General features: G+C 41.9%; 3 protein-coding genes across 4 annotated transcripts; 2 read left to right on the top strand and 1 right to left on the bottom strand.

Moving 5' to 3' along the window:
• Positions 1 to 37: 37 nt before the first annotated feature.
• Positions 38 to 6,036, bottom strand: napsa (napsin A aspartic peptidase). The gene is made up of 9 exons (XM_030407720.1): positions 5,819 to 6,036; positions 4,617 to 4,770; positions 3,881 to 4,004; positions 2,594 to 2,712; positions 2,242 to 2,441; positions 1,887 to 2,009; positions 1,487 to 1,631; positions 1,160 to 1,258; positions 38 to 731 (listed from the first exon to the last, which is right to left on the bottom strand). Exons 1-9 carry the CDS (start codon positions 5,884 to 5,886, stop codon positions 570 to 572), a joined length of 1,194 nt encoding a protein of 397 aa, XP_030263580.1. The 5' UTR covers positions 5,887 to 6,036; the 3' UTR covers positions 38 to 569.
• Positions 6,037 to 8,818: 2,782 nt separating this feature from the next.
• On the top strand, positions 8,819 to 16,615 carry LOC115575546 (titin-like). Of its 2 annotated transcripts, none has more exons than XM_030407714.1 (12): positions 8,819 to 8,949; positions 11,224 to 11,322; positions 11,492 to 11,641; positions 12,773 to 12,922; positions 13,037 to 13,153; positions 13,322 to 13,441; positions 13,667 to 13,747; positions 14,152 to 14,289; positions 14,418 to 14,489; positions 14,631 to 14,670; positions 15,009 to 15,063; positions 15,374 to 16,615. In XM_030407714.1, the coding sequence occupies exons 1-12, from the start codon at positions 8,944 to 8,946 to the stop codon at positions 16,101 to 16,103; spliced, it is 1,758 nt and encodes a 585-aa protein (XP_030263574.1). In that variant the 5' UTR covers positions 8,819 to 8,943; the 3' UTR covers positions 16,104 to 16,615. The 2 variants fall into 2 exon arrangements, with proteins under 2 accessions (XP_030263574.1, XP_030263575.1); XM_030407715.1 differs by having other exon boundaries at positions 12,776 to 12,922.
• Positions 16,616 to 16,847: 232 nt separating this feature from the next.
• atf4b (activating transcription factor 4b) lies at positions 16,848 to 19,699 on the top strand. Its single transcript, XM_030407719.1, has 3 exons — positions 16,848 to 17,055; positions 17,792 to 18,250; positions 18,341 to 19,699. Exons 2-3 carry the CDS (start codon positions 17,896 to 17,898, stop codon positions 19,285 to 19,287), a joined length of 1,302 nt encoding a protein of 433 aa, XP_030263579.1. The 5' UTR covers positions 16,848 to 17,055; positions 17,792 to 17,895; the 3' UTR covers positions 19,288 to 19,699.
• The last annotated feature ends 1,450 nt before the right edge of the window (positions 19,700 to 21,149 follow it).

Raw genomic sequence — 21,149 nt, forward strand, 5'->3', positions numbered from 1 at the left:
CCCCCCCTTAAAGAGAAAGCACACACTGAAGCTTTCAAAAATTTGACAAGACAATTATTTATTTCAATTTCATTTAGTGACATTTGGTAATATTACATGGCGTGTTAAAAGAAACATCCTGAGATACCTTCAGTGTACAAAAGCAGCTCCAGCTATATTTTTAATAGACACCGGAAACTGGTATTATTGTTCAGTTGCCAAGAATTAAACTGTTCCCTCAAAAGCATTGAAGTACAAAAATTCAAGCACAAATTCATAGTTCTGATTGACCCCTGCCGTATTAGAGATGAAGGTCAACCTCAAACAGTGTTGCATACATGAGGAAGTAACTGAGTGAAGCAGTCCCTTTGTTCAGTGGCAGAAAGAACATCCACACTTCTCGCTAAATGTGTGGAAAAATTATTGCAGCATCCATATTCATGTAAACTCCATTATTCTAAGCAGATACGACCAGCTCGAAATTCTTTGGTTTGTTGCAAATCAAATAACGCAACATTGGTGAAATATAGCTTTGCTTGAAATGATCTTTAAAGTTAGATTACCACCGCAGAAGATTTGCATTCAGCAGACTACTTGGCTGGGGCAAACCCTACACGATCAGCGTTCCTGTCAAAGACAGTGTAGTACTTCCCGATGAATACATCTCCCAGGATCCACAGGGGGCCTGCAGGAGGAGGGATGTCCATGGCCATGAAGCCCGACAGACAGATTGACATACCCATCTGAGACTCCTGCATCAAAAGGAGAGAGATGAAATGGGTCAGTTTGGCAAGAATAGTTTAAAAGATATGGTCACACGTGTATCAAAGTCTGTTTTAAGACAGTGGTCACAGCACGTATACACCTTGAACACCTTATTGGTCTCCATTAATTGTTCCTCCTGTCCATGTTAGCTGTGAGGAGATCACCTCCTAATATATGGCTTCCCAGTGTAAAAGGGAAAGGAGACAATTCAGTCCCCTGTATGGGCAAGACTTTGACACTGTCAAAACCAGATCGGAGGTGCATCAGAGTGGCTGAGGAGAATCTATGCTGTGACTAGGAGAGCTCGTCTGCTGTGATGTAGGACACACATGTTAATTATTTAAGTAATGTTATATAAAATAACTGTCAGTGACTGAATTAAAACAAGTCATCCATCTGACATGAGTGCTTGTACCTTCATGACATAATCCTCTCCAGTCAGGTTAAACATCTTCCCCCCAATGTTGAAAGAGACAACAGGCAGCGATGGGATCCGCTTACAGTCAATCCAGTACTGGTGAAGAAGCAGAGTGGAGAAGAATGTTGAAATTTCTTCAGAAGTAAAAAAAAAAGTAAAGTGAGTTTACTTAGCCTTGTCGTTGTTTCATCAACCTGCATCAGTGTCAAATGCAGCTTTTGCAACCCTTGACCACAAATGTCAACTGCCAGTAGAAAGTTTTGGAAGTCACAGTAACATGTAGCAACTGTCAAGTTAGCTTTGTGTTTCATGCATCATCTTCACCTCTCCCATCAGCAGAGGCAGAGCTCCGATGGCTTTTTGCAGCGCTCTGACTTCTTCCACTGGACCTACAATTAGGGACGTTCCCGTGTCAACAATGGCCTGGCAACCAGCTTTGCAAAGACTGAGCTGATTGCCAACTTGAAGTCTGTAGGGTGGGCGAGAGAGAATAGATACTTCAGTTTACTTCCAACTCCTGCTTGAAATTTTGTTTTGTTGCTGTGATGGAGTTTTTAAGACCATGAAATCTGAAATACCACCATTTCATGCATGCGCCATATCATTTTAATATACAGTTAAAAAGGAATGAGCCTTAGCAAAACTAAGAACTCCATCTATGACAAAACAGAACAAAGTGTGTCAACCTTGATACTAATGGCACTACATAAAAGTTCCTTCTCACCCGTCCACACCGATCTGCCAGTAGGCCTTTCGTGTCACATTGACATAGTGCAGGTCTCCAGTGTAGTACTGGGGATCTGTCCCTCCCAGAGTCAGCTCTCCTCCTACAGCTGCTTTTGGGTCTCTAAGAGACAGAACAGACACAAGGAGAATTGTCCGAGTTAGCAAGAAATACTAAAATATGCTAACTAGTGTTGTGAGTGTGAAAACCCAACCCAACTCACAGTTGCTCAAATCATCAGAGGCTGGGTTTTGGTGTAGCAGTAGAAAAGATACTTAAGACAAATTTGACCAATACAGAATCTGACAGTACAGCCTGTTTATCTGACCATTTTATTCTTTTGTCAGAGACCAACCTGCTTATGTAGAAAGAGAAAATGTTCTGGGGCAGCAGTTTGGCAGCCATGGCTGTGTCAAACACCGGAACGACATTAGCTACTGATATGGAAGGGTAGGCCATGCCCAAGACTCCATCAAACCGTGCCACTGCAAACGTGATGCCAGGCTGCTTCACAGCTTCACCAAACTGCTGGCGAGGAACAGGCAGACCTGCAACCTGTGGGCAGAGGAACAGGAAGCAGAGAGAGACGTCAATACTGATGGAAAACACCAAGTCTTATAATGAAATAATAGGAATGGTGTGACCAGCAAAATTGAGGAATGCAGTTAAACAAAAGGGCCATGTGAGCGAGCACATGTCAAACTCACAGAGACCGTGTCCCCGCTGATGAAGCCAGACAAGCTGCCTCTGCCGTACCGGATGGAAAACTCTGTGCCGTTCTGAACGTATGTGGTCGACTTCTTTGAGTTGTAACGATGGTGAAGCCCTGATGAGAGAAGAGTCAAAACAACAATGAGCAGGACCCAAAATGTTTGTGTTAATAAATCAATAACTAAGATACTTTTAAATAGGGCCAGTGAGGTGGCACAGACCATAAGGACGAAAAACAATATAAAGAGACTGAAATCCACTGGGGGGGGGGGGGGGGGGGGGGGAAGGGACACACTTATTTTCTGCCTTTTCGTCTGGGGGTCTGTTTAGATGTAGCTGGGGACTTTTACATGTTTGTGTCCAGGAAATAACTGCCATATTTGGATTTAAAAATGGCAGCTGTTATTTTAATAAATCATACATTAAAGTATCTAAAGTAGTTTGTTTTGCCTTCACTTATTGCACTGAACAAATCTGAGCTGTAATTCCAACAATGATGCAACGCTGCACCTGTAATTTTGCACATTACCCAAGATACAAACAAGACAAGATGTGCCTTTTCAACCATGTTAGAAGACATGTAGTTGATATTTATCTCTTCTTTGCGGTACATATGTCATCTGATTACATTTCTGCACTCCAGTCAATTGCTCAAGGGCACTATATAAACAGAAGTTAAAACTTTGGATGGAAGGATTGTCCCTACAGATTGCCTGGTGATGTTTACTTAAATAATCCTAACCACCAGGTGACGTTGGAAACATGACATTAACCTGACAGTAACTTCTGGTTGGAAGATATTGAATTCACTACATCTTGAAATCGTCATATGTCACCATTGCTGCTGTATGTTTGTTTGATATATTAATTACTCACCATGGTGAACAGATCTGATTGGGAGCCATTCAATTTAACCTAACCTGGGATGACGTGTCTTCACATTGTTAAATATCTTTTGAATGCAACTGAGGTCAAGGTTTGGTGTTACTTCCTTTTTTACATGGTACAGGAACTTTCCTACGGGTAACTTTTTAACTTCTGTCCTACTTAGACTTACAATTATCATAACACTGCCTTAGTTTACACTTTAGTTCAACATTCCTGTGAATAAGCATTACTGAACAGATGATGGAGTGAGAAGCAAACTCTAAAGGGATAATGAGAATAACCGTTATATTTCAGTCACAACTGTGACAGCCAGCATCTTCCAGGAAGTAGCCAACAGAAACACAGGCAGTACAGAGAATGCTGAGCAAGTCATTTCCCCAAAGAAGCAAACTCACAGCAGGCGATATCGAGGAAGGAGCAGTGAATGGAGGGGACCCAGAGGTTGGAGGAGCCCGTGTCAAACAGCACAGTGAAGTCCTGTGGAGGGGTGCCAATGCTGATCACCCCATAGTACTGGGCCTGAGGAGACAGGAAAACTAAACATAAACACAGATCTGCTGTGAAACCTCCACTACATCTGCATGGCAATAGTCAAGTATCATGATTTAGTTTGTGTTCACTGCACAATGTTACTTCTATAGATAATGATACATCTGTGTTTTGATTGGTTCCCTATAAACCTTCTGAGATAAAGAAGAAAAAAAGAAAAGGGGGAACAAACAAATAAAACAAGCTTTTGAAAACGATAAAGTTGTCCACACCGCTCCATGGCATCAGAACTCAAATTTGACATGAGGGAACAAATGCAGAGCAAACTGTCCCCATTTCATGTTTCAAAGTAAAAAAAGTCAACCCATGATATCGTGGTTGCCTAAGCGTAATATTTACTTAGTCATTCCTTGTTTATCTTACTGTTATTGCTGATCAAATATTGAACTTTCAAACTTTTCTTGGCCCACAGTGCTTTCTGTCACTCCAAACTCTTGGATTAAAGTTAAAAGTGTGACGGATATTTTCCACATTTGGTTGGAGGTACTAGAAGCTCACTGTGGGGCGCACTCTCACCATCAACCTCAAGGGGTAGAGGATAATGACTGAATTGTCAATTAAAGTATACTATTAGGGACATACATCCATGAAGTTAGTCAGCCTCTCCACAGGCAGTTTAGGGGAGGGAGAGCTGTCCAGCGCTCCGTTGCTCTTCGCCAAGGCCCGAAGCTCCTCCAAAGACATCCCATTGTCGCTCATCAGGCGGCGCATGCTTCTGGTTTTATGAAGGGGGACTCTGAAATGAGGTATTATTGAATTAAATGCAGTGGCAAAAATAAGCAAGTACATTCACTAAAATGCTGTACTTTTGTACTGTATTTTGTTTTCTGCTACTTTAGGGTCCTCCTCTAGTACAACTTTGCTTTGCAGGCTTTGTTTAATAATACATAATATGATCAACACAAAAGTGATGCAATAGTATAGATTAACATAAAACTTTATCAAAACCTTGGGGGGGGGGGCTACCCAGCAGATGAACTGCACTTTTACCAGATTTAACATTAAAAACGGTGTAGTTTTGAAGAAGAAATTCAAAGTCAGAATTGTTTTTTGTTTTTTTTTACCATAACTGTGTATACAAGCCGTTCTCAGAGGAAAATTAGGTCCACAGAACACTGTCTGAAGCTAGAGAGGTGGCAGGTTCCACCACATATGAACAAAGTAAAACAGTTTTTTGGAATTGTGTTTCAGTTGGTTTATCCAGTCATGGAAACATTTAGGTTAGGCATGAGATCTCTCTCTTTTGATTAATATCTCTACCCCAAAAACCACATAGTGAAGCTTTAAAGTGAGGAGGACATGAATGCATCAGTAACTGAAATGAGTCAATAATACACACAATAATTCTGAAGATTTAAAAAAAAGTTACGACTCCTACTTGTGACAGAGCATTTTCTAATTTACATAAGTGCAAGAGTTGAGCACTTCCTCCATCGGATTAAATGCAACAACACGAAAGGAGGCTGCTTCCTGGAACAGAGCGCTCGTCTCTGCGCTCTATATTCAAACTAAAAAACTGAGCCAGGTGTTAGCATCATTTTTACTGCAACTGCGTCACTATCACAGCGAAATACTTTTTTTGAAAATTCACAACGCGTGTTTATTGGAAACACGTGTGGCTAATTAAGAGTGCACCAGAGGTCAAGGAAGCAAACAAACATATACATACACGCACTTTTCGCCTGCAGCCATTGGAGCCTGATGCTACGACCTGTTGCTATGAAGGGATGCGGGCGCAAACGTAACATTAGCTGCCAAAACATCAGCTAATAAACAGTCTTTACCTGATAATGGCGGCGCATTGTGTCACCAGCAGCGCCGCGACGATACAAAACATCTCCAGCCGTGTCATTTCTCGCGTCGTAGAGATTACACACACTTTTTGTAGTGTTTCCTCTACTAACGAGCGCACAAACACACGCTACTTCTTCAACTGACGCAGAGAGTCGGAATGAAAGCGCCTCGGCAATGTCCGCCTTCACTCGGTTTTCCCCGTTATGTTGCTCGCTGATTGGAGGGAGCATAATCAGTCGCGCGTTCTGATTGGCGGAAGAGGATGGCCATCACCCCGCGTTCTGGACCAGCGCACAAGGTGTGTTTACTGTCACGAGTTGTGATGAAACTGTCAACTGAGTGATTGAGCACGCACTGGCACCTTGTGTCAATGTTTTAAAGTCCACCTGAGAAAACCTTTCATATAAAAGGGCGCATTCTTTTAATATTTTGATGAATACTTCTCCCCAGAGAGTTTATAAACCCAACCACGTAGACTGAACCCGACAGATAAATGAGTTCATTAGCCAGAAAAAATGTTGATGTGCCTTGACTGGCGCTCGGTGCGTTGCATTTGACAAGCCTAATAAACTACACTGCCACCCCGCCCAGACTTGCAGCAATTCAAGTATGATCAGAATCAGAATTCTTTTATTAGTCCTGCACACGAGAAAAAGTGTGTGTTACAGCAGCAAAAGGACAGTTCAGTTTAACAATAAACATCAATAATAGTAAAAAATGAAAGAATGAAGGTAAGAAATAGAAATAGACTTGTATATACATAACATACAATATAAACAGTGTAATTATAAACAGTATGCACAGTGTACTGTTATTAATAAATAATACATATGGGTATGAAAATTGCCCAGTTAGTGCAAACCAAAATGAGAAATGGGTAATGTGTATAGGGGTGCTCTAATTCCATCATACTCAAGCCTTGGGAGAAATAGATAGTAAACATGAGGTTTAAGTGTCAAACTTCAAAAATACTGAATCCCACATAATTTATAATCTTCATATTACTTTTGCCCCATGTCTATCAAACCCCATGTCCCTGGTATGCTACTTGTGTTCTGCTGAATGGCACTCCATCAACACCAAGTTCAGTTCAGTATACTCAGCTGGAGGAAACAGCTGTATTGTGTCCTCTGTAGCTGTGGATGCAGCTTTCAAATGTCTGAGAAAATGAGCATTGAGTTGGAAACTATGCTACTTTAGCATAGTTATTTTTTATGTAGAAAATAATGTCTTTTCAAATCAATTTGGGATTTCTGGACATTTGGATTAAGTCAGATGAGCTGTGGTGCCATTTCATTTGTTTCTTTTTAAAACAAGTCCCTATCTACTTCAGTTGTTCAGGAGAATGCTGCAGCGCTGAGTATGAAACGTCACGCGACTTTCCACCGACATGACGCTGAGTAGATAATGACGGAATTTTCATTTTTGGGTGAACTGCTCCTTAAAGACACTGACCATGTAATCACAATGTCCCTAGTTAGAGGGACAGAGTGAACATTACTGCATGTCATGTGACCTCTGGTTCCCTTTATTTCCTGTCTCCACTTTTTTGGATGTGATGTGTAAAGTTTAGGTGTTCCGTTAAAGGAGTAGTTCAACATTTTTAGAAGTACCCCATTTCTTCTTTCATCTTTACTTTTCTACTTGGAGTTAAATGAGAGGTCTCATACATGACTCAAGTATAAAGAAGTAGCCGGCAGCAGATTAGCTTACCTTTAGCATCAGGGCTGGAAACAGGGGGAAACAAGTTAGCCAGGGGGAAACAAGTTAGTGGCAACAGCAAAGTCTGTTGCCACTGGATGGAGCCAGGCTAGCTGTTTCCTTTGTTTACAGTCTTTATGCTAAGCTAATTCTCTGCTGGCTCCTGCCTCACAAACATGAGAGTGGTGGCAATTTTCTTGGCAAGAAAGCAAGTAATTGCCCAAAATGTCAAACTCATCTTTTAAAGGGGCAATATGCATTTTTGGAGAGGAAACTCAAACTCAGAATTTTAATATTGACGTTTAGAATGAGGTAATAATACAAACAAACAAATATTCATTGTTTCTGTAACTAAATAAACAAGCTGCTCTCAGAGGAAAATAAAGTCCCCCAGAACGCTGTTTGAGGCTAGAAAGGTGGCAGGGTCCGCCACATACACACAAAGTCAAATGGTATGAAACTGTGTTGTCCTTTAAGGTGAGTTTGTTTATTCAGTCATGAAAACAAAGAGAGTTTGTTTATTTAGTTTGTTTAGTCATCAAATCGGTCAATGAAGATCTCTCCCTTTCTGTCAAACATGTCCTCCCCGAAACGACATTGCGCACCTTCAATACCAGACATGACTTTATGAGCGCCCAGTAATAACGTGCAATTATGAATGATAAAAGAAGAGCTTCAGATCCACACCACAGTACATACGAAATTGATGAGTCATGCGTCAAGCTGCCCTTTCTGACATGAACAAATGACAAAGTTTGAAAGCAGACGCCAAAAGGACACTCGCTCTGCCTGCTGGACGGGTTTCAGATGAACTCCCCAACGGAGAAAACAAAAACACTCTGACATGGAGACTGACGTACACACAAAAAATGTGCACACACACACACAGACACACAGACAAACACACACCTTCCATCATCAATCAGACTTAGGCCTGTTGATAATAAGAAAAGCTGGTCGTCTCAAGGTAAACTATGACACTTCAGGGTTGTTGTTTGAGGTTAAGGTTTGTTTAGAGTTAAGGTTAATAATTGGCGTGAATTCTAGTCTAGGTGAGGGTCAGTCTCCAGGCAATGAATGTAAGCCAATGCAATTTCCTCCTAAATGACACAAGCATGTGTGTGTGTGTGTGTGTGTGTCTGAGAATTTGACCTCCTCTCCATATGTTGAAATTCTGTAAAAAGAAGATCCACCCACACACTTTTCTTCTTTGTTGTGACGCAGCTGGAGAATCACACCTTCCGTACTATCTAGATGGATGACAATGAAAGAGGAGGAGGCATGAATGGCATCTGTGGCGTGAGAAGTGCACAGACATGTAGGTGCACGAAGGCGCGTTGAGTCATTTCTGTCACTGGAGTCTAAATTAAGAGATCTAAAGGAAACGTGGCGTCAACGGCTTTAAAGCTGGACCATGATGGTGAGAATCAGCTCTTTGTTTTGTTGTTTAATACACAAATGTATTTTATACATGTTACTGCAGAGAGATGGGCCTCAAGGCTACATGACAAAGAATGGACCTAGTTTTGTTTATTAGCATTGTTCACCTTATTTATACCGTCTTCACCTTTCATCAGTCTCATTCAGAGATTCAGAAACATGTCAACATGTGTATGGGGTGTGCAGGTACCATCTATCCCTGACTAGATGACTGTAGATGACTGTACTGAATTGGATATTAATCTGAAACTCTGTAAATTATTAACCAACATAATAATTGTGAAGATTTTTGCCGAATTGGTGGCTTTTAATTTGGTAAAAAATTAGTCTAAAATAGCGACAACCTTATATAACCAGAGCACTGACTGTATGACACAAAAGTTTAACATAACAAACCAGAACGGTGTAGTTGCTTAACTGGTCCAACGCAAACCTCCTCAGAAAAGCAGCTATGCGTTGAAACAAACATGTGGAAAAACCCTCAGAGGAATATGATTCTGCCTGATTGCACCCCAGGTGGACTGGTCACTGCCGACCTGCACATGTGCAGCATGTCTGCTCATAAACATGACATATGAAAATATATTTTTATTAAAAGCTCATGCTTTTGTTTTACACACAACAAAAGTGATATACTGGGACAACAACATAAGCTTTTTTCACTGCAGAAATTTTGACTGGTTGGACTTCCTCCAGGGAAAAACCTGGTTGCTGCTAATAATGGTGTCTTTAGCGTGCGTGCACGGCACCAAGACCCTGAAACTGAGCCGTCTATTCAGCCAGTGATGGAGGTCAGACACTTTACTTGAATAAAACGACTGTGAAAATACTCTCTTACAAGAAATAGTCCCGCATTGAAAATGTTACTTAAGCAAAAGTATTCAAGTGAAGGAAAGTGAGAGTGTAAAGAAAAAACACTCAGTGCAGAAATGGCAGCTGTGACTGTCATTCTCCTACAGAGTTCGTCTTTGAATTATATCTCATGAATTCAAGTAAAATCAGGATTTTTCTGTTGTAGTTTGTTGAAATGGAAGTTTGGTTTGCAGAAAATAGTGAGAAATTAGTACCAGAAAGTGCCACCCTCACAGGGCTTGCTTTGTCCAGAAAACAGTCCAAAATTCAATGAATGATGTTTGTTGAATGTTTTAAATATTTCATGGGAAAAGCAGCAAATCACACATTTGAGGAAATGGAACATGACATGTTTTTATACTACCTTACAAATAGTACTTGTGGAGCTGGTTCTGTTGGGTAGTTTAATTTTTAACATGGTATGTTTATGTTTTGTGTGCATTTGCCAGATGAATCTAGTGGAGTAAAAGGCACTTTGTTTCCCTCTGACTTAGTGGACGTGAAAAAGAAAAGATTCAAGTAAATTACTCAAACTTGTGCTGAAGTACAGTATTTGTCCAAATGTCAAAATGTCCCCATTTGTCATTATGTTTTGGCTCACAGCATCAAACTGATCCATTCACTTTCCAATTTTGAAAGCTGGTCTCTTGCCAAAACTGGATTACTAATGTGTGCCAACTGATCTGTAGTCATTTCATTCCTTATCATCGCCACCTCATCACCGACTGAAGTCATGAGGAGCTTCAGTCAGCTTCTTCCCTGCTTCTCTTGAGAGCTGTCTTCTTGAAGAGTTACCCTGCAACGCTGGATTTTTTTTGATAATGTTATGTGATCTCATCCGACCATCTGGTGCGACAGGTCACTTGAAATGGAGCCATTGTGTCAAAATCTGGCTTTAAAAGATCATTGTGTCAGTATGACGCTTCTATGTCACATAATCTCATATGAAGTAAGCCTGGGATCAGGCATGGGATTACCATACACACTGCAACAGGTGACCGCTAAGGACAGAGCAGCTCATTTTAGTGTTGAGGAATCCTTACAGATGAGTCCATCCGATAGTTACAAGTGCTGGTTTACACAATGAAAAGTCCCAAAACCCTCACATTAAGTCCGGGTAATCAAATGTGCTGAGGAGTTACAGTAACAGCTGATTTTTGTGTGTGATATAATAACACCATCCATGCGTGCAGTCATGTTTGTAGATAAAGTGTCATGATGGGAACAGAGCTGTCAGTTTGACAAGAAATCTGAAACTTAGATAACAGATAACCAGAGCACTTCTTGTAACATGTTTTTTGTGTAGCCCTATACAAAGAGTGAAGAGAATGGACTTGGTTGTTGTGCCGCCTTTGCTCTTATCTTCATTCAGAGTTAATAATGTCACCATTAATCTCCATAGCCGCCCAAACCCCCCAGGAAAAGCTACTTGATGAAGTCCTCCACCACCAGCTCCTATGAAGTTGTCCAGCCTACCTATGAAGACCCGGACGCAACAACGGTAAAAATGGATTCCTGTTATCAGAATGGCTGCTTCATCTTGTATCAGTTGGCTTGTTATCACCTCGTTCCATTTTTCACGGAAACTGAGACAAAAATAGTCCTTGTACATGTCGTCGCCTGGGGTTTTCCTTTTGTCATCTGAGTTCACTTCTGGTTTCTGTTGACAGCCTCCTGTCACAGATGGAAGCCAGTCAGATGTTGTAGTCAAGCCTGTACCTCATCCCAGGACTAAACTAAAGCCAAATGACGACTGTAACAGCAACAACAACAACACAGTTGACACTATCGACAAAACCAGCAATACGACCAACACAGAGGTGAGTAACAGTCCAGACGCCAAAAACATTGGCATTGTACGTTCCTGCAAACTACAGATAAGTCAAAAATCACATCAGCAATTCCGCCATACATGTTATATCACATTTAGACATCTGCCGAATGAAAAACTGCTGTTTGAGATAGCGTTTCAACATCTGTAAGCATGAAACCACTGGACATTTCTATCTGAGAGTCAGATGAGTTGATGAGAGCCCCTATGTAGAGGACTTCCTGAAATCCAAATCTCTAAAGTAACAGGAAGTCATTGCCTCTGGCCAAGAAATGCTCATTTCCCCCTTTGGAAACTGCAAATTGTCATTGTTATACTTCAGTTTTTGTATGAACTAAGCAAACAACATTTAAATGTTAAGTTAATGAATGGTAGAGACGTTGGTAGTCAAAGCATTCCCATTTGGACAAAGCAAAGCTAACTGTTTCCCCTTGTTTCCAGTCTCTGTTCTGAGCTAAGCTAACCGTCTGTTGGTTCCAGCTACATATTTACCGTAGAGACGTCATGTGCGTATTAATCTTTACTTTTAACTCCTCCTTCAACAAAATGTCAGCACAATTTCAATCTGAACAGCAAACCATAGGCATTCATAGTGGTAACCTGTCCTGATTCTTGCTGGGATAGAGGGGTGGGGTGAAGAGTTGGAGCTACATGGGCCCCCACCGCGACACATACTTCAAATCAAGGGTTATGAGAACTCTCTGCCCTTTCTGATGTATTATAGTCTTTTTCCTTAGAACGAGCACAAAACAATCGTGACAATAGCGCTGTTAGCTGATAAAGCCACGCTGACATTAGGGACCAGTAATAGGGAGTGTTCTTTGTCCTTTGACGGCTTGATTGGTAGGGTGAAGTTATGAGTGAATTGCAGATAGTGTTTGATAAGACATCGTCACATGATCGCCACAAAAAATGTCAAATTAGACGTGAAGAAATTTAGTTTTCAAAGTTTCAAAGTCTCCGTGGACTGCAGAAACATACACTGCCAACATTTTTTCTCTCGATTGAGTTGTGAGTTGAGTGATGTTGACACTTGTTGTTGATGATATTGTTAACTCGGATTAACTCATGTTTGTATCAATAAGCATGTATTCATTTATTTCCATTTCCCCTCCGTCAGCAGGTTTCCCAGTGCAGTGCAGAATATAAGACGCCTCGCTCTGTTTGTCCTCCTCCCAGACCACCACCACCGAGCAAAAAAGTTACCTCCGGTCAACCCAAAACAGAAATCAACACGCATTGCTATGTAAACACTGTGACAGCTTTGAAGGTATGTGATTTTTTCAACAAAATAATGAGCTTCATTTGATGTATTTGATGTAAATGTTTATCTTTTATAAATAATGACTAAACCCTACTGTTTCCCGTCTAATTTGTCTGCTAGTCTGTGGCTGTCAGCACTGAGAGCGTGCAGTCTCCTCCTTCACTGCCGCCCAAACGCCCGCCTCCTCCCGCCATCTTTTATGACAGACCAAAATCTACAATGAGGCCAGAACCTGAGGTACTTTCTCACATCATCCAACATTTCTGCAACACTTGACTTTACACTTTGATGTTTGATTGAAGGTCATTTGTGAGTATACATAGTCAACAAACTAAATATCGCCTTCGATTTTTGCTGATTAAAAGCAGTCAATAATGATATATATAATAATGTTTTCTTGAACAGATGTGCATTGATGAGATTCAGCGATCCAGATATTCATCCTCCAGCTCTATGCAACACTCTCCCGACTCCTCAGCTCTCTCTGACGAACTGGTGGGCCTCTGTGGGACTAACAGTTCAACGGTAAATTGCAAGCTTAAATTCAAACGTTAAATCTGCTGTTAGTTGGGGTTAATGAAAATAGTATTTTTATTGTAGTTGCCTCATGACATGGGTTGTTATCATAATCAGTGACATAGTGAAAGCTCAGCACCATGCCGCTGGGAAAGGATGTTGAAATACATTCACTGTTTTTATTTATATTCAGCTGGATTATGCAACCACAATGTGAATGTCTTCGATATTCAGGTCACAGACGGCATAGGCAGACCTGCAGTTCCGCCTCGACTCCCTCGCTCTTACTCAACGTGTGAGACCTTGCCTCTACAGGTATGTGAGCCAGATATCTACAGGTGATAGACTGTGCTTTGACAGGTGCCATAAAGCATTAACAGAAGGTGCAGAGACACATTTGTTCGTCATGCTGTCATGGAAACATCCCATTTTTTCTGCATGAAATACAGATTCTCGTAGGGCCGGCCAAGCAGCTTTTTGTTATTTAACCGAAAAAAATGTGACCCCCATCCTACTCCTGTCCTCAACTATAGGAATATGATAGGTGTGATACGTAAGAATTGGCTAACTTTCAGATCTATTCACCCAACAACTCCAAACATGTCTGCTAACTGCTGCTAGCTGTAGCTGCTTTTAGCAAGGAAGAAATGTTCTCTGGAGAAATGTTGTTCTATATTTTCTTTTTAATTGCTTTAAAAATTTTTTTTGGTCTATCACAGACAAGACCAAAAGTACCTCCATTCAGTCCACCACCACCACCACCACCTTCAACGAAGGCGCCATCGGAGTCAGTGTACTGGGAGATAGAGAGTCGTCCCTACCTGGACATTCTGCCAGAGGACAATGAAGAAGTGATAGTGAGATACTGTGTCTCTGTGTCTCTGTTTGCATACCCTTAAATTGGGTACGTTAGCTAGTTTTTAAGACAATGACATGCTTTCATTTATTTCTGATGCATCCATCTATTTCTGTTAAATACTATCAGAAACAAGTTGGGTCGTCACGCTTCCAGAGTGGCCGCTACACTTGTAATCCACAGACCACGCCGGACACAGAGGTAAAGCTTAGTTCACTTGCTCCTTTGCTTCACCTGCACTACTGCGATTGAACACAGTGTAATTTCGTCTGAAGATGTTTCATGAAAAAAAATCTGTTGTGTCTGACGGTTTCTGACGAGAAAGTAACCTGTTTTCCTCAGGACATCAATACGATGCTGAGATGGTTGAAGAGAGTGTGCAGTAAGTATAAATGTTTGTTTTCTCACAAGGAATCACATTTGTGTTTGAAGCTTTGTACTGCCATGGTAGTTTTTCTTTGATTTAGCAATTTCAAAACAAAATGGCCAAAAAATAATTTAGTTACCATGCAAAGTTAGACAGAAAATGTCACTGTTTTCAGTGAAGAAGGCTAAGTATGTGTTCTTTGCCTAAATTGTCAGGAGACTGAGAAAGAAGTGTTTAAATGATCACTCATTGACTGTTGCAGGCTCTAGGGTGGGCATATGAGCCCATAACTGCTGGCAGGCTGTTGGGTTATAACAGGTTTTTAATATATTTCTGTGCTGTCACTCCAACAGAGTCTGATGACATGGCTCCATCACTGTATGGCCTCAGTATGGAGGAAGAAATCAGGTAACCACACAGAAACTATCAAATGAAATTTCTGTGAACTGGTGGCGCTTTTTTGTTACCTTTACTTTTGTATTGCATCATTTCAATAGTTACAGGAAAATACTGCTTCAGAGAATGTAAATTTGGCACACAATGTGGAACAAACAGTACTAAAAAACTGATTACCGCATGGCCTTTTGTTGAAAAAATGAAATGTGACAATGAAAGTTTACAGGGTAGACTACCTCAGAATTAATATCAAATTTAACCAACTGAGCTTGTTAAAGGTGCACATTGTTGTTAAGTATTGTTTGTCACTTTCCCCATGCAGAACATTTAATCAGAGAGCCCTGAATTTGAAAAAGGCCCTGCGTCTGTACACCCTCCTCATGATGAAACGCAGTGAAAGGCTGCGGGACCTCATCGCAGAGTTCAGATCCATCTCCCACAATCTGGACAAGATGCAGAAGAAGACCAAAACCATGGGCATTGCTGGAGGCACCACAGGTGCCGTGGGTGGAGTAACTGCGGTGTTGGGTATCGCCTTGGCTCCTGTGACCATGGGTACCTCGCTGATCGCCACAGCTGTTGGTGCGGGTATGGTGGCTTCCGCTGGGGGTATGGGTGCCCACACTGCTAAGGCCAACAAGAAGATTGTGGGACGGATGGCAGTGGAGAAACTGGTGTATGAATATAAGGACAAAATCGTTGACCTTGGACATTGTCTGGATTTTATCCTCTCTGAGATGAACGAGCTGCGAAGGCATGACATTCCCAGGTTACAGAGGGCAGGGGCCCAGACTGATGCACTAAAGATGGCACATCTGTCACAGTTTGTGATTAAGAATTTGGACAACGCTGGGAAGGCTTTTGCTGGGATGTTGTCCGAGAGACTGCTTCAAGCTTTTGCCAAGGAAATGGATCTGTATTTCTCAGAAAAGAATTGCGAGAAGCTGAAGAAATCAAGAGAGAGCAAGTTTTCCGGGAGGGTTCGCCTGCTGGCTGAAAATCTGCAGGATGAACTGGATCAAATGAATCGTATGTGGGAGATGTTTAGTTGAACCAGCGAACTCATTGATGTTTGTGTGTGTGTGTGTGTGTGTGTGTGTGTGAAAGAGTGTGTGCTTGAGAGAGATATATGTATTTTTCAAAAGCGCAATATGTAAGAATGTGCCACTTTCTGAATTCATACAAATACTGCACAGCATATCACTGGAGTAATCTCTACCTCCTGCTAACTCTATCCATCGTGCTACTTAGCTCAGTTAGCCTTGCAATTAGCAGTCCAGACTGCAGGCTTTGAGTGGTAGTATGAAAAAGTACAGGTCTTGGCTTGCTGGCTAACTTCAGTAGATATCTCTTCAACATGATACATCCATGAGTTTGATATAATGTCTAAACTATATTTTCTTCACATTTTGTTGATAATTTTAGTTCATTTTTGACTGTGATAATTTATAATTTATACATATTGCACCTTTGACTGTGATCAATGGTACAACTTGTGATTAAATGTCTTATTTAGCACTAACATTGTAATAAACATTTTATATTTGTAAAACCTACTGTGTGACTTTACTGAAGCCAGTGTTTAAGGGTGGTTCAAGATTGTGGTCCGACTAAAAACTCTCACTTTAATAAATAAAATGTCACAATTCATGTAAATCACTGTAATAATACATTAATCTTGTATTAATTTAGTTTATGGCAGGGACTTCTTTCAGGCTGACAGCACACTATCCATGGAATGCATAATAACAAATGCAGGCGGAGTGATATTACGGGCACTGCGGGAGGATACGTCCGGGACAGCCCATGCTGTAGCTCTATAACAGCATCGCGCCACAGCGTGCGCCATTTTCCCTTCTGAGGAGCAATAACACAAGTGACAGCATTGTTGAACATCGCTCGATTTGCCGAAATGGCTGTGTAAAAGTGTGCCGCGATCCAGCCGCCAACAAAACAGTGCATCCAGCCAGTGCACTGAGTCACTTCTAATTCAGCAAACATGTCGTAAGTATATTTTTTATACATTTTATTCGATGACAGCTGTCCGGCCTACTGTGGCCTCGTGCCTCGGCAGCCTGGCGTTACCGCGAGAACGAAATGAGTTGTTAATATATTTTAATTGAAATAATTTTGGCTGTAAGAAATTATTAGTCATTATCTGAAACGGCGAATAATTGGGGAAAGAGACTTTGGGGGTGTGTCGGAGTAAACGACAAGCTGAGATGGCGTAACACGTGATAATGGAATGAAATATGTCATTTTATATTTTTCCTTATCTGATAACGTTATAACAATGTGATGGTCGACGACAGAATCGTCACATTTCGATAAACCTTTGGTGTTATTGTCAGGGCTGTCGACGTGGCAGTCAGAAAATGGTGCGTTTCCTCTTTGTGTCAAAATGGCGGCTTCGTGTAGGCGGATTGGGAACAGAAGCTGTTTATAGAGAGCCAGACAGACAAGAGGGTGGTGGAGTTCACGCCTGACCCTGTTTGACGTCAGAGTCATAAGACTGGTAGCAGGGTGGAAACACGTGATGTGCAGCAGGTGTACTGCAGTGATGGGGGCAGTGTTGTGCTCAGAATACACAAACACTGCTTTAGTTTTCACCCACATCATTCCTTTGTTTATACAACAGTCTAAACATTTTTTCTATAGGCTTTCTTTTATTATTATTGTAGTAGTTATTTTTACAATGCTGTTCATATTTCCACCACTAATGTCTCCTTCTGTTCCTCAGGTCCTACGTGGAAACCCTCGCCACTGCTGCTTTCGACAGCATAAAAGAGTTCGAAGCTTTCCTAGCATCGTCACGCACTCCCTTTGTGACCAACAACAGCCATTATGACCATGATGATGACAAGCTCACAGTTTGGCCTGGAAGACATGGAGGCCCTGCTCTGGGGTCCTTCCTCTCCCATGGCTGACGCCGTGGACTTCCTATCTGTTCGCCCTGACCAAGAAGAAAAACAGGAAGGAGGAGGAATCTCACTTGAGGGGGACACTTCGCCCGCGTCGCCCCTCGCCTCCTCATCGCTGTCTTCTTCCTCCTCTCCTCCTCCCTTCTACTCTCCTCCTCCCTCACCACCGGCTGTCCTCCTGCAGGGGGACAAGGTCGGGACTGAGTCTGAACTGCTCTCCCTCCCCTGGTTGGACCACCCTGGTCAGCTGAGACAGGCAGTCTCAGCTGACAATAAAGGTAAAATAATGTCCAAAAAAAAGCTATCTCTAAGCACACCTGACATAATTGAAATGGCTCATTAATATAATCCCTTGTTTGCCTCCACAGAGGATATGTTCGGTGACCTGGACTGGATGGCTGAGAGGGTGGATCTGAGCGAGTTTGACCTGGACTCTCTGATTGGCTCCTGCAGTCCTACTGAAGAGTCCCCCAGCTCTCCAGAAGACCTCCTCGCCTCCCTGGATTGCCCCATGGAGCTTGACTCTCTCCCAATGCCCACCCTCTCCACTCCTGCCCTCCCCCTTCCTCTTTCCTCTCTTCCTGCTGAGCCTTCTGTCATCACAGTGGATGAGCCTGACTCCTACATCGATGAGCAGGATGTCCCCTCCCCTCCTCTGTGCGTCCCAGAGCCACAAGAGGAGCTGGAAATCAAGTCTGAGCCTGCCTCTCCTGACCCGTCCTCCCCCTTGGTCGATTCTCCCTCCTCCCCAGCCTACACCCTGGACCTGGGCAGTGAAGTGGATGTCTCTGAGAGCGAGGTGAAGCTGATGGTAGCGCCTGTCATCCCTCAGGTCCAGAGGCTTGTACTCTCCCTCTCTCCAACCCGCATTGTCCTCATGCTGGCCCCCAAAGAGGAAGTCGCAATCACCACAACCACTGTAGCCACCACACCAGAGGTCAGTCACTCGCCTGCTCCCGCGAGGTCCTGCAGAAGCAGACCATACCCTGGGCCTTCATATAAAGCCAGTCCACCCTCTCCCTGCGCCACCAGTGTCAAAGTAAAGCCCCTACGAGGTGCTGCTGGAGAAGAGAGGGGCACAAAGACCAAGAAACTGAAGAAGATGGAGCAGAATAAGACAGCCGCCACACGTTACCGGCAAAAAAAGAAAACTGAGCAGGAGGCACTGCTTGAAGAGCACACACTGCTAGAGAGGAAGAACATGGAGCTGACAGAGAAGGCTGAATCCATGGCCAGGGAGATCGAGTACCTGAAAGAGCTGATGGAGGAGGTTCAGCAGGCCAGGAGCAAAAAAGGGCATAGTGCTGTCCCCTAGTGGTTGGACCCAACGATGACAGATAAAGTGTGTCGTCAGAAGTGATAGTGAGAACGTGGGCTCAGCTGATTTTATTCCATGCAAAAAAGTATCAGAAAAATGTGTTATGGCCTCACAGCATGTTTTTAGATGCAAAGTCCTGAAAACCTGACATTGGTCAGAACATGTCCTATTTTAATATTGAACACTGGTGTGAAATATAGAATCCTTTTGTCACATTTAGAGTATTTTCCACTCAGTATATAAACTTGTGTGATATGTCTTTATGTTCGTGTATTTTTTTTTTTCTACCACTGGACCTCGTAAACTTTCCAGTTTCATGTCTTTGTAATATTTTAACATTTGTGTATTCTAGTATACCCGGACCATCTGTATTATGAATCTCTTAATAAAGAGTCTTAACTAAAGCTGATTGCAGTCGTTTGGTGTGATCTCTAGGCATCAATTGTGTATGATAGTTGTAGACCTGTGGATAGAATGAGAACTTTCTTTTGTCTTTGGATAATTCAATATAATGGAGTGTAAATGTACACATAACACAATAGCATTGTAATGTTGATGCATCAAAAAAAGGCTTGTAAGATAAATTATAGTTAATACGGAGTATAAAATCCAAACCACAGGTAATAATGAAGTCCATAACTACACTGAAGTGCAGGTGGCTTGTTTAGTGCCACAGGCTATGTTGGTGACCTGTTTTTAAAGTCTGTTCAGAAAGTAACCTTTAACAGAATGCAGTCTTTGTTGCTGGGCTGATAATGCATCACAATGAGCCTGTGGAGGTCCATCTGAGAGGAGCCTCTCTCAAACAAACAAACTGGGTGGAGGATAATGGAGGCCGCCTGACCAGCAGTGTGCTGCACACATGAGTGTTCAATTAATGGATAGTCATGTGAACTTAAAAAATGCCTTTTCCCAGAACAAGAAAAAATAGTTTCAGATAAAAACCGAAGGTCTTGTTTTGGGATCATTGAATTATCAGGACAGATGCTGAAGTGTGTGCTCAAGAGACCATATGTTTGTCATCGTCCGTGGGGGAATGAAAGAGCATGCAGGGAGAAAAGAGTGCTGACTAGTGCTGACGATGGCACAGCTTGAATAATATCAGAAAAAAAAGAAAAGAAAAGGCAGGCATCCAGCCTACAACTAGCCCGAGTGTTCACACTGTAATTGGTCCAGGCTGTCATCCAGATAGCTTAGGGACGATCTATATCTGGAGGCACGCCAAAGTCACGATGCTGCAGAGCCACTTAAAATAGGAAAAAACATTTCTTTCCAGGACACAAAGACTTGGCCAACTCCTGCCCATATAAATACTCTCATTTTTCATGGCTATTTTAAAAGTTTATTAGTGTCTAATCTGTTACAGTGGCTTCCAGCAATTCCCACATTCAGTGAGAACAATTCATTCATAAAAGGTCACATCTTTTCCTCGTCCAGAGGTGGTTCAGACACAGTGACATGCACTGTAATGCCACCAACACTACAATTACAGTACTGTGTGCCTAGTGTATTTTATAGCCATAGTTTTTGGCAAGTAGAATTTCATAGTAATTAAAAAAAAAAAAAGTAATTAACTGCCCTGGAGGTCCTTTGCACTGCCTGGACATTTCTTTATATTCTCACCCACGTGACTTTTTTAAAATGATTATAAGAAACACTAACCTTTGTCTGAGGAGACCAGATAATATCCAGGTAACACCTTAGAATAACCATCACTTAGAAATTGTAAGTTTATTGTTAATTACACTTCAGTTAGTAGTTATTTCACTGTTCAATGCTTTATAAACAATTTTTTAAGCAATTGTTTGTAAAGTTGCAAATGATGCTAATAATACATTGCAAATGGTTAATAAATACTG

The sequence above is a fragment of the Sparus aurata genome, chromosome 23, assembly GCF_900880675.1.
Source record: "Sparus aurata chromosome 23, fSpaAur1.1, whole genome shotgun sequence".
Taxonomy (NCBI): Eukaryota; Metazoa; Chordata; class Actinopteri; order Spariformes; family Sparidae; genus Sparus; species Sparus aurata.